This window comes from Canis aureus, chromosome 18 (genome assembly GCF_053574225.1).
Source record: "Canis aureus isolate CA01 chromosome 18, VMU_Caureus_v.1.0, whole genome shotgun sequence".
Taxonomy (NCBI): Eukaryota; Metazoa; Chordata; class Mammalia; order Carnivora; family Canidae; genus Canis; species Canis aureus.
Window position 1 is genome coordinate 20,243,447 of NC_135628.1, and position 13,753 is coordinate 20,257,199.

Genomic DNA, 13,753 nt, shown 5'->3' on the forward strand with positions numbered 1-13,753 from the left:
CACTTTTTTTCCCCCATTCAGTTTAAGATATTCCTGGTTCTTGGTATGGTTAAGTTGAAAATGTTTGGGTATTGTTATACTCTGGATCTTGTTATTTTTCCCCCCATATCTTATTTATTTATTTATTTATTTATTTATTTATTTATTTATTTATTTTTGTAAGGTTTTTTAAAAAAGATTTTATTTATTTATTCATGAGAGACACAGAGAGAAAGAGAGAGGCAGAGACACAGGCAGAGGGAGAAGCAGGCTCCATGAAGGGAGCCCAACGTTGGAGTCCTTCCTGGGTCTTCAGGATCACACCCTGGGCTGAAGGCAGCGCTAAACCGCTGAGCCACCCGGGCTACCCCCTCTGTATCTTATATAAAGCACTTTTTCTTGAAAGTGCCCTGGCAAAAGAACAGAGGAGGGGCATTGTCTATGTTAATGGCAGGTAAGGGTAGAAGTTGAGTTTCCCCATTCTGCCCATATTGACAGTGATATGGTAGGGGTGGGGCTCCTCATTACTGGTGGGCTTGGGTAGGAGTTCAACTTCCCACTAGGCTTCCACTGATACTTCCCTAGCTGGGAGGCATAGGAGAACCTCATTACTGTTCCCCATGCAGCCTCTACTGGCACCATTCTGGGGTTGCTTGGCGTCCTTACACCAGACAGTGGTGAAGGCCCTTCCTCTGATCCTAGGGGTGGAAGTCCAGGCTTCTCATGTAGTCTCCAATGGCACTGTGAGGAGAGGGATGGGGCATATGCATAAAGGGGTATTTGTTACATCTCAGCAATGGGATATAAGTCCTCTCTCTCTACTTGGATTTCTTTGACACATCAGCAGGATTGAAGTGTAGAGGGATTGGGGTATTAGGACGTTTGGGTGTTTCATGACAGCCTATAGACTGTGCAAGTCTAGGCTCCTCACTTGGCTTTTGCTGGCAGGGGCAGGGCTATAGGTTTTTATGGTGTGGTGTTTGTCTATAGCAGACTAGTTATTTCCTGAAAGTTATGTCTTGGTAGGCTGCCCCTTTCTCATCCTTGGGCTAAAGAGAGTAGCCTTTTACTGGGGCAGTTGTGTCTGTGCCTTTTGGTATTTTCAGGTGTCTAGTTTGGAGATTCTCTAGTACCCAGTAGGAGAATATAAGGCTAAACAAAAACCCAAGAGTTTGCCTCTGTGTTTGTCTTTGGTCCTGAGGTCCCTAGCTAGTATGACACTTTTTCCTCCACCTTTCAGAGTTTCTTAAATTTGTTTTATATACAACACCCAGAGTTTTTAGTTGTAGTTATTGGAAGAGACAGAGAAAAATATACTCACTCCATCTTCCCAGAAGCAGAAGTGAAGAGGCTTTAATGTGTTGAAACACGATTTCAAACAGAACTACATGGCAGAGATCTGGGGGAAAGTTACAATGTCCTTCAAAGATACAGGGAAGGCAATCAAGCAAAGCCAGCCATAGGCAGTAACAGCCTTTGTAAACACAGTAATATCTACAAGCACCTCCAAATAGTAATTATTTAAAAATTATAATGCTTATTATAAACTTCTATAAAAATCTCAGAGTCGTAATTTATGAAGCAGCAAAGGACTTCTGGGAGGAGGTATTAAACTATATGAGGTAGGGATATGGAGAAATTGTGATTTATCCCTCGGTCCTGGTTGGGGAAAAAAGAGTCAAATTTTCAATATACTCGATCCCTTTTCAAAGCCATTACATTAGTTTAGTGTTTTTTTTTTTTGTTTTTTTTTTTGTTTTTTTTTTTTTTAAGAAAAGAGGTACATATTAAAAAAGATCTCAAGGCCAGCTTTAGTTCTGCTTGCCCTTCTTTCTGAGCCCCTTCTCCCCTCTCCAGTCCTAGGAAAACACCGCTCATAGAGGCAATTGTTTGTAAAGAAATACTCATTTTCAAGAAAAGATCTCTATAAACAACCTGGAGAAACAAAAAACAGTAGCTCACAATAAAAATGACAAAAACAATCTGATTGGATATAAAACCTCAAGAGGACTGGGATATAAAGTTTAGGAGCTGGGAGATCAATTGATATGTTGTCCTGTGTTGTAAATAGCTCTGCTATGTAGGTTGACATAGTTGAAAGGCAGAGCACATTTCAGCAGTTAATTATAGAAATCCGTAGGGCTACATTTATTGGTTGCAGGAGGTCTATTCCAGCTGAAACCTAAATAAACTGGGGAGAGAAGATTGGGTGGGACATTCTCAAGAAACCAATAAATATATTTGGGTGGGAACCCAAATCTAGGAGACTGTCTCAATAGCTGAAATAATTTTCCCCCCTTCTTTCTTCCCTTCCCTCTCTCCTCTTTTCCTCCCTCCCTTCCTCCCGCCCTTTCTTCCTTCTTTTTGGTTGGTGTGGAATAAGGGGTTGCAGTGTGCAGACAGCCAAAGAAGGGAATTGCTTTTGTACCAGTCACAATGTGAACCTTGCACTCTGTACTAGTTCCTGGGAACACTGCCAGCGTAATCAGAAACATGAAAGCACCCGCTTGCAAGCTATCCAATTCCTCTCCTTTTCCTTTAGGCACTTCCAACTCATGAGTGACTGACTGGGCAGAAGTAGAAAATAAGGTCAAAGTCAAATCTGTTGATTCTGCTACTCAGATTAAAAGGTTGGGTGAGCACAATCTAGGCAAATGAATAAGTAGAATTAATTTAGTGGGGGTGGTGGACATCTTGAGCTTTCTATTGCCCTAGCCACTCCTCATTGTTTTTCCTCCTATGCTACCTTTCTCCAAAGGTTGCAAGTCTTGCTTTGGAGTGGGCAGGGCTCACAACCCTTTGATGGGGTCAGGGGAGACGAGAGGCCCTGCCATTACGGCCAAAAGGTTCAGAGATTCAAATATGTACCCTAAGCACAGACAAGAATGAACCAATCTCTCTCTGACACGCACATAGTTTCTGGATTTTCATTTATCCTTAGCTTTTGCTTACAAAATGCAGAGTTTTCAAAGATCAGAAAAATGTACATGGGAACAGAGTTGCTAATAATTCTACCCTTCAAAGAGAACAAGGTCAGCAACGTTATTTTCCTACTATCTTTCGAATTTCCGGAGAAACTGTTGGGTTAGATAAAATGAAGTCATTACATTTATGGCAGGTTTCTGTTGTTTCTCAATGAAAGGACGCTAAAAATACAAATGCTAACATTAGGAGATCCACGATTTATTTATTTATTTATTTATTCATTCATTCATTCATTCATTCATTCATTCATTCATTCATTCATGATAGACATAGAGAGAGAGAGGCAGAGGCACAGGCAGAGGGAGAGGAAGAAGCAGGTTCCATGCAGGGAGCCCGACGTGGGGCTTGATCCCGGGACTCCAGGACCGCGCTCTGGGCCAAAGGCAGGTGCTAAACCGCTGAGCCACTCAGGGATCCCGTATTTTTTATTTTTTAGAATTACGTATTGAAGTTAAAAATGGGTTCCCATACTTAGACGAAGAATTTCTGCTTTTGCCTGAAAATCGCAGCAGCCGCAGGCAAATGCAAGTTTTGTCCTTGTCCGCGTAGAGGCAACACAGGCAGTTGCAGCCACGCAGGGGGCGGTCCTTAGGGGCGGGGGGACGGTCGAGGGCTCTCTGGAGTCGGACGCGAGCCGCGGCCACCGCCTCCCGCACACCCACTGCGTTTTGATAAACAAGCGGACTCCCGCCAGCAGTCGGTGGACGGGGGCGGAGCTCGGGGGCGGGGCCAGAGCGCTGCATGGGGGTGGGGCTCGGAAAGGCTTCCCATTGGCGGTTAGCGGACACGAGCATCCTGATTGGTCGCGTCGCCCATCCGTCAGGGCACTGACGACCCGGGTCTCGCCGGGCCGCGCCTCGTCGGTGGGAGCTCGCCCTGAGCTGCAGAGCGCGTGCGCGCGCGGCCCCACGCCGCGGCGCATCCCGCCCGCTCCGCGGCGCACACTCGCAGTCAGTGGGTGAGCCCGGAGCCGCGGAGGTCACCGCGGGGAGGCGGGGCGGGGGCAGCATGGCAGCCTCCTTACGGCTCCGTGCAGCCGCCTCCGGCCTCCGGTATTGGAGCCGCGGCCAGCGCCCGGCCGCGGCCAGCCTTGCAGCGGGTAAGGACCTCGCGCCTTGTCCCCCCGTCCCTCCTCCGGCTGCCGCTCCTCGCGCCCTGACGGCCGGAGAAGGGCTTTCACGGGAGGCGCTGCGGTTGGGTCGGGGCTTAAAATTCCTCAATTTTGGCTGGTCCCAAGGCCTGGCCGCTCCTGCCGCTGCCTGTCGCACAGCTAGCTGGTTCTTTCCCCGCCCCCTCCCGCCCGGGATCCAGATGAATGGCTTTCCGCGGCTTCTTCGGCTCTTAGGAAGGGGTGGGAAGAGCTTGGGGGCAAGGGAGGAGTATTTGGCTCCGGGGCGTGCTTCTTTGGAGTTCGGGCTCCGAGGACGGCCGGAGGGCCCAACCCCGGGGGCGACCCGGCACCCACCCCCCTGCGGACTCTGGGCTTGCGGCGCTGGCCGACCTTCCAGCGCCCCCAGGGATGCGCCCCGGTGGGAGTGCCATCGGGCAGCGGGGCTTGAATTTTGTTAACCACCTTAATCGCGAAGGATGATCTCACACAAACCGTTATCTGTACAAACCAGGTGACAAGTCATTCCAGCCAAGTTTTAAGTCACCCTTGACCACCAAGGGGTGCCTCCTCCGAAACCCCCCCTTTCTTTGTAACTGTGCTACCCGAAGATGCTGGCACTTCTGGCAAATTATGAACCAAGACACTTTGAGTGTCCTCAAAATTGTGGTCTGAACCTATCCTCTTCCTCCCTGCATATCATTATAAGTCATGGAAGCCAACCATCGACTTAGGAAGAGGCAGTTTTTAGATCCACAGGGATCTAATCTAATCATTTTTCCAACGAAGAACTTGAAGCCCCTTGCATAAGTGAATTGGGGCATCCCAGCAGGATCTAGAAAGTAGTTCTTGATGCTTCCTCATTCCTGCAGTTTCTACTTTAATTGGAAAAGTTGGTTGATTTGTGGGGACATTGCCATGGTCTTTCTGTAAAACTTTGAGAGCTGTAACAATGCACTGTTGAGCAGTTTCATACTTAGGATTTTTAAAATAGCTTTGGCATTAATATTTTCTGATCACGTAACAAAATACCAGGCTGGGAATTTAGTGCTTAATAGCTTCCCTTCCTCCCCTTCAGTAATACTAAAGCAGAACAGTGAATTTCCTCTCTGGCTTGAGACAGGCAGGCTTCATGTGATGCAAGAGAACAGATGTCTGATACAGAATCACAGTAACAAGATACAAACTCATGGAATCTGCTAAACTTGAGTGTAACCACTATTTGAGCTACATGTATGTATTGAGCTATATATATATATATAAACACCTCCCACTTTGAAGATACTTGAATCTATTAGTCACTTTTCCATTACTAAATGTTGTACTAGTTTTCACATGAATGTGCTGTTGTTTCAGTTTTGATTAGCCAGGGGAAGACGAATGTGTTATTTGGTGGCTTTACAAGCTGTTCTAATGATATTTTAATGATGCACATTTCAGAGTTATGAAAGTTCTTTAAATTCATGCTGGAAGGACCTGAGGCCTAAGACTATCCTCGTTGCCTCTCAACTGGATGAACTTACCTCCCAATGCTAGTTAGACTACTTTGGCAATACAACGTGTTCTTTGGGCTATTTGACCCAAAGATGTATGGATATAGATTTATGATAAATTTTAAATATTTAGTTTTGTGTGATTGCTTAAAACTACAATTGTTTTTACTTGGTGGAATTGTTTTAAATGTTTCTGTTAATTTTGGGTGCCTCGGTGGCTCAGTTGGTTAAGCATCTGCCTTCAGCTCAGGTCATGATCTCAGAGTCCTGGAGTCCCTCTCTGCTCTCCGTGGGGAGCCTGCTTTCCCCTTTCCCTGCCCTCCTTCCTTCTGTGCTTGTACTCGTGGCGCGCACGCTCTCTCTCTCTCTCTCTCTCAAATAAATAAATAAACTTTAGAATTAAAAAAATGTTTTTGTTAATTTTAGTTTACTAAATATACTTTTTCGTTAACTTTTTTGGCATTGGAGTCTTAAAAACTTAAAAAATACATGCAAATCTAGAGTTTAGGGACAGAAAGAACAATGTTCAAATAGTAACATTATTTAATGTTCTGAATTCTGTGGGATATTTGTTGCTGTTGTATGTTTGGGGTGTTCTTATCATATGGATGATACTATTATAAAGATCCATACGACGTATTTACTTAAAAAGAGAGACCTAAAGGTTGCTGGCTAAAAGCATATCTTAATTTTAAAATATTAAAAGCCTCAAAAAGGAAAAATAAATAGTAAAGTACTCATATATTACTATTTCATCATTTATTAAAAAGTTCTGTATTTTAAAAAGTAACTAGATTTAGTTTAGACTTCTTTAATTGGACAAGAAAAAAATCTACAATTATAAGAGCTCTGTGCTTTTTGTGACTCATCAACATGTACATGGAAAAATAATTTGTATCAGATTACCTTAAAATGACCACTGATCAAAGGTGGAATTGGAAAATTAACCAGCATCATGTACAGAAATGGGAATTTTTTTACTATGGCCCTTTTTGTGTATATGAAATCTACTTCCAAAGCAATGCATAGTATAAATAAAATGTATAGCATATTTTTCCTTAGCATTAGCCTCTAAGGTTGCACATGAAACTTTGAAAAGCTGATTAAGATCCTCCAACCAAAAGTTGACCTTAGACTTGTGAGATTACATAAGGAAAATAATTATTTCTAAAGTAATGACTCAAATAAAGGCCTTTGTAGAGCAAGTCACTACCCTTAGTTTGGTAACTCTTAGTATTAAAGTATATAGAGGGCAGCCTGGGTGGCTCAGCAGTTTAGGTCTGCCTTTGGCCAGGGCCTGATCCTGGAGACCCGGGATCGAGTCCCACATCGGACTCCCTGCATGGAGCCTGCTTCTCCTCTGCCTGTGTCTCTGCCTCTCTCTCTCTCTCTCTCTCTCTCTGTGTCTCTCATGAATTAATAAATATATAAAATCTTAAAAAAAAATAAAGTAGATAGAATACTTTTGACATAATATTATGTGATAAAGTAGTATGAAAGTTGTGTGTACTATATAATCTCAATATAATGAAAAAATGCACTTAAAAAACTGGATGGGCCCTGTAAAATGCTAATAGTGATTATTTTTGTGTAATGAGATTATCTTTTTCCCTTATGATACTTTTTCATATTTTCCAGTTTTCTACAATTTTTGTATTTTCATATTTAGAATAGTCTGGTTTTTTGGTACCACTGCATGTTACCAAGATATGGATACCTTTGCCCCTGTCTCATTGGAGAAAAAGGACATAACCTATAAATTTACATTTGTGGATTTAGAAACTAGTTTTGCCAAAATTTCTAGCTAGTTTCTTTACCAGTCAACCAGTGTCACCTTTGTATTGTGTTGACTGATTTTCTGCCAGCTTGATTTTAGCTATCCAGCTGTATTTCTATGTATTAACGTGTGTAACTTACTTAAGGGAAAATGTATTATTTAAGTTTGAAAGCTTTTAGGGTGAGAATTTTCTTTTACTTATTTGAATTTCTGCATCTTTGGGAGGGTGTTCTGTATTGTCCAAGCACTCCTGATGCTTTACCTTAAATAAGAGCTCTATTTCTTGGATAGGGAGCATCCTCTAAAATATTCTCTATCCCTTTTTCTAACACTCTGGCTCTTCTTACCTACTAGGCAAAATGGGCATTCGGCATAGGACTTGTACCCCAGTGCTGTCTCTTGACTACTGGAAGTAGCAAATATTTAATGACCTATGGTACCAGGTGCTGTTTGACACTTTACATGTATTATCTCAAGGCGTCCTTAAGTATTTTTAACCTGAAGTAGTGACTCTTGTTGATAAAACTTAATGTCTAGGGAAACCAAGGAACTTATTCAAGGGCATACATCTAAAAAGTGACCTTGCTTGGATAGGAATGTAGGTCTTCTGAATTCAGAGTTCTTAAATATAATCACCATCAGTAAGAACTCTCTTCTCTTTTGACGTTGTCATCTAATTATACTACCCTTTCTCTATCTTTGCCATAAGCAAAAATGAGATGAACTACTGAGCCCATCATTAAAGACTTTATCTTCATCGATTTTCATATTGGCCCATCCAAAGCTGGGTCTCGGCTTTAACAACTAACATCAGCACTCTACTTCAGCTCTTCCAAATTTTCATTGCTAGGTATTGCTATACTTCCAATATTCAAAAACTGAACTGGCCTTCTGGTTAGTATTACACCACCTCCCAACCCCTTTCTGTTAATCAGTGTGCTATGTATGTCATTGTTATTACACTTAGTCCTTTGACCCCCAATTTCCATCCCACATCTATATACATAGATGTACTTTTCTGCTCCCTCATTTCATAGATGTACTTTTCTGTTCCCTCATACATAGATGTCCTTTTCTGCTCCCTCATTTCATTAAGTCCCTTTCTAAGTTTGTCTGTATCCAGCTTAGACTTCAGATTTACTTGTAATTAGGAATTTCAGTGATGCCTTTGATAGCATTTTAGTATTATTTTTTCTCTACCTCCTGCTCTTTTTCTGGGTAACTTCTCTTGTCTGTGATCTGTGTTCCTCCTGGATGTCACTTAAGTAATGTTACTACTGATAGTCACAGAAATTTGCTGATTAGATACAATCCTTTTGTTAATCTCTGGTTCATTCCTTGTTACATATTCAGATTACCCACAGCATTTCCAAATGGTTTACCTAGGGCTGCCAATCTCTGGAACCTAACCAGTTGTAGAGAGATGGCATTACCGTAATTGGTTTAATTATTTAGAACTTGCCTCTGGATCTGGGAGGAAGGGATAATGGAGAGTCAACCTGCAGTGTTTAATGGTTGCGGATCCACTTTGCTGAATCCGTTTTATCACCGTCTTTATTCTGTGATTGCTTCAGAACTGACTTTATCCCCGTATGTCCACTTGATGAAAGCTCTGTCTAGTTGTCATTCACTCATATAACATTAGTAAACTCTCACTGTGTGCCAATTCATTAATTTTATTTTATTATGAAAGTAGTTTAAAAAGTTGTATGCACATGGTAAAAACTCAAAAGATTATAAAAAATAGTCTTTTCTCTAACTCTGACCCATTAGTCCAACAACTCTCTAGATGTAACTACTGTTTCTTACATATTCTTACAGAAATTCAGTAAAAGTTAATGCATGTGTCCTTACCCATGGTACTTTATTATATATAATGCTCTTTATCTTGCTTTTTTTTTCACTTAATAACCTCCTAGTAGGAGTCAACAAACTGTGGCCTATAGCTGGGCCCCTGTTTTTTGTAAATAAAATTGTATTGAAACACGAGCATGGTCATTTGTCTATAGATTGTTTATGGCTGCTTTAAAATTAGAGTTGAATAGCTGTGACAGAGGCCTCGTGGCCTGGAAAGCTGAAAATGTTTCCTACCTGACCCTTTAAGAAAAACTGTGCTGACACCCCAGTATAGCATAAATTCCTAGATATGGAATTACTGTGTCAAAGAGTATGTACATTTTAAATTTGAATTTCATAATAAAATTCAAATGTAGATAATTTTTTTTCAAATAGCCATCCAAGGGGATCCCTGGGTGGCGCAGCGGTTTGGCGCCTGCCTTTGGCCCAGGACGTGATCCTGGAGACCCGGGATCGAATCCCACGTCGGGCTCCCGGTGCATGGAGCCCGCTTCTCCCTCTGCCTATGTCTCTGCCTCTCTCTCTCTCTCTGTGTGACTCTCATTAAAAGAAAAAAAAAAAAAAAAAAAAAAAAAGGTCATCCAAAAGGCTGACCTAAAATGTGATTCTGCAGTATGAGGGTACATGTTTTCATCAGTCCTTCCTTGCCAGTACTTTTATCAGAGAAACGAATTTGTTCATCTGATAAGTGAAAAATGCTACTACATTGCTTTGTTTTGTATTACTCCAATTATGACAGAATTGAGTATATTTTTAAAGGTTTTGTCATTTACATATTTTCGGTTTACTATTATTTTGTGATTTTTACTTGCTTAAAAAATGAGTTATTCATGTTTCTTCTAGATTTTAAACAAAGTAGTGCTGTTTCTCTTGTGTGTTGCAAGTGTTTTTCCTGGTTATTTGTATTTTGTCATGTTTGTGATTTTTTTTTCCATGTTAGATATGCTTTTTTTTCTTTTTATTTTATTGTTAAAAATTTCAAGCAAAAATATTGAAAGAATAATGCATTGAATATCTGTGAAATCTTTGTTTAGAGTCAACAGCTGTTAACATTTTGACATATTTGCTTTATTTCTTTCCAAATATATTCATATCCTACCTGTATAATTTGAAAGTAAATGCAGCTATCATGACCCTTCAACCTTAAGTAATGCAGAGTGAATCTCCTAAGAATAAGAATGGTCTCCTATATAACCAAACTATCATTACCTAAGACAATTAGCAATTCTATAACATCACTTAATAACCAGTTTATATTTTCAGTTCCAAAATTTTCTTAAAATATCCTTTTATAGGGCACTTGGGTGGTTCAGTTGGTTAAGCGTCTGCCTTTGGCTCAGGTCATGATCCCAGGATTCTGGGATCAAGTCCTGCATTAGACTCCCTACCCCACAGGGATTCTGCTTCTCCCTCTGCCCTTCCCTTCTACTTGTTCTCTCTCTCAGTCTCTCTCTCTTTCAAATAAATAAATAAATCTAAAAAAAAATCTTTTATAGTTTTTAAATTTTTTCCAAGTCAGTTTCCATTCAAACTTCATACATTGCATTTGATTAATATATCATTTTAGTATCTTTTATTTGAGAACTGTCTTCTCTTGTTTGTTTTGTAAACGTTTTTAAAAAATAGCTTTATTGTATTATAGTTGACTTATAATAAATGTACATATTTAAGGCATATAATCTGATGAGTTTTGACATATGTATATACCTGTGCAACTATCACCATAATCAAGATTGTGACCATACCCGACATGCCTCCAAATTTCTTCCTGTCCCTTTGCATACACAAATATTTGTAATAATATATTTTTACTGAATATAGATTCCTACCTTGACAGTTGTTGTTTCAGTACTTTTAAGATGATGGTCGGCTACATTCTCACTTAATTTGTGTCTGACAAGAAATTTGCCTTATCTTTGCTACTCTGTATACAGTGTCTTTTCCTCTGGCTGCTTTTGAGCATTTTGATTATGATGTATTGTGGTATAGTTGTGTTTATGTTTCTTGTGTTGGGGTTCACTGAGCTTCTTGGATGTGTATGGTGGGGGTTTATAGTTTTCATCAGATTTGGACATTTTTGGGTGTTATTTCTTTATATATTTTTTCTGTCTCTACTTTTCTCTCATTTGATAACTAGTTACTTGTGTATTTGGGTGGTTGAAGTTGTCTCACAGTTCACGAATGTTCTCTTTTTTAGGTTGTTTCTTCTCTCTCTGCATGCTGTTTTGGATAGTTTCTATTGCTGTGTCTTTAAGAACACTAATCCTTTATTCTGCAGTATCTATTCTGCTTTTAATCCAGTGTGATTTTCATCTTATACATGGTCGTTTTCATCTTATGAAATTCAATTTTGGGTCTCTCTTGTATCTTCCATATCTCTATTTTTGGAAAATACAGACTACAGTTATTATAACTTTGAATATCCTTGTCCCGTAATTTTAACATTTTGTGGGTTCAGAATTGGTTTCTTATTCTTTTTGACTTCTAAATGTTGACATTCCCTTGGGCTTTGCTTTTCAATCTTTTTTACTCTCATTTGGCAATTGTATCAACTGCCACAATTTCTGTTTGCACCTTAAAGCAGATTGTTACCTTATACATACCTTTTTTTTCATCCTATCTCTGACATGATGGTAATTGGTTATAATATTTCTAAGCCTGTGGGATATCTTTCAGCTCATTGACATGACAGTTCACAGTTACTTTATTTAAAAGGGAGATATCCCTCTTGATTTCTCCACTTAGGTTATTGAAAGCACTATTTTCTTGCTGTCATCTTTGATCTTTCCCTTATTTTAGCCCATAATCCAGTCTTTTGCTATGTCCTTTTACTTCTGCCTTTGAAATTTTTTTCATATTTGTCTTTTCTAAGGCCACCACCTTTTATTAACTCTGACCTTATTTATAAACTGAGTGTTTGCCCACTCCCCCCCCCCCTTTTATATGTCAAAATCCTAATCCCCACTGTGATGGTATTAGAAGGTGGGGCCTCTGGGAAGTAATTAGGTTATGAGAGTGGAGCCCTTATTAATGGGATTAGTATCCTTATAAAAAGAGACAGGAGAGCTTGTTCTCTTGTTCTCTGCTCTCTGCCGTGTAAAGGATATAAGAAGATGGCCATATACAAAGTCAGGAAGTGGGCTCTTACCAGATACTGGATCTGTTGCCACCTTAATCTTGGATTTCCCAGCTTCCAGAATTGTGAGAAATAAATGTTTGTTGTTCAAGCCACTGAGACTATGGTATATTTGTTATAGCAGCTTAAATGGATGAATAGAGACCTACAGTAGTGTTACTGTTACATTAGTCTTTATTATTAGTCTCAATGATTTATTTTTATTGTTAGTCTTGCCTGAGAAGACATATCTAGAAAATATTGCTCAGGCTGATGATGTCACAGAGATTGCTGCCTGTCCCAATACCTCTTCCTTATAAAATATAGTCAAAAAAAAATATATAGTCAAATTGTTTAACATGCTTCCCAATCTTCCACATTATGGTTACATTGCTTCTTCTTTCCTTTCTCTCTCTCTCTCTCTCTCTTTCTTTCTTTCTTTCTTTCTTTCTTTCTTTCTTTCTTTCTTTCCATCCATCCATCCATCCATCCATCCATCCATGTTAAAGAGAGTGCATGTAGCAGAGAGGGGCAGAGGGAGATGGAGAGAGAGAATTTCAAGTAGACTTTCTGCTGAGTGAAGAGCCAGTGGCAGGCTCAATCCCAAACCCATGGCCCTGACATGACCTGAGTTGAAATAAAGAGTTGGATGCTTAATCAACTGAGCCACCTAGGCGCCCTGCACTGTTTCTTTCAATCTTATTTCTTATTTATTTCTTTGTGCATCCTCTAGGAAAAATAAAGGGCAATATCATACAGTGGTTAAAAGTGAAGCATCTAGAGTCAGATTGGCTGGATTTGAATCTTGGCCTTGCAGTTTAGTATAGTTGGGCATTTTATTTAAATTTTTTAAGTGTCAGAGCTCAGTTGAAAGGAAGCTTAATGATAGAATATGATGACAGTGCTATTTATAAAATGCTTAGTAAGTATCTGGCATGTAGTAAAATTGTCAAGAATATTAACTTTTACTCTTATTTTTCTTTCTTGGCTTTCCTATTTCTTTGCATATATTCATATTCCTTTTTTTTTTTTTTTTTTTAAGATTTTTATTTGTTGGGATGCCTGAGTGGCTCAGCAGTTGATCGTCTGCCTTTGGCTCAGGGTGTGATCCTGGAGTCCCAGGACTGAGTCCCACATTGGCTCCTTGCTTCTCCCTCTGCCTGTGTCTTGTCTCTCTGTGTCTCTCTCACGAATAAATAAGCAAAATCTTAAAAAAAAAAAGAAAAAAAGATTTTATTTGTTTATTTGTGAGAGACACAGAGAGAGAGAGGCAGAGACGTTGGCAGAGGGAGAAGCAGGCTTCCTCCTGGGAGCCTGATGCGGGATTGATCCTAGGACCCCAAGACCACAACTTGAGCCAAAGGCAGATGCTTAACCACTGAGCTACCCAGGTGTCCCATCATGTTCCTTTTTTATATAGAGTTTCCTTCCTTCTTATT

The 13,753-nt window shown here is 40.1% G+C and overlaps 1 protein-coding gene across 1 annotated transcript in view; it reads left to right on the top strand.

The window, feature by feature from the left end:
- The first annotated feature begins 3,860 nt into the window (after positions 1-3,860).
- Positions 3,861-13,753, top strand: part of HIBADH (3-hydroxyisobutyrate dehydrogenase) — a 107,989-nt gene continuing 98,096 nt past the window's right edge. The window contains exon 1 of the mRNA XM_077856428.1: positions 3,861-4,063. Within this exon, the coding sequence (XP_077712554.1) occupies positions 3,973-4,063 (91 nt within the window). The 5' untranslated portion in view covers positions 3,861-3,972. The remainder of the gene's footprint in view (positions 4,064-13,753) is intronic.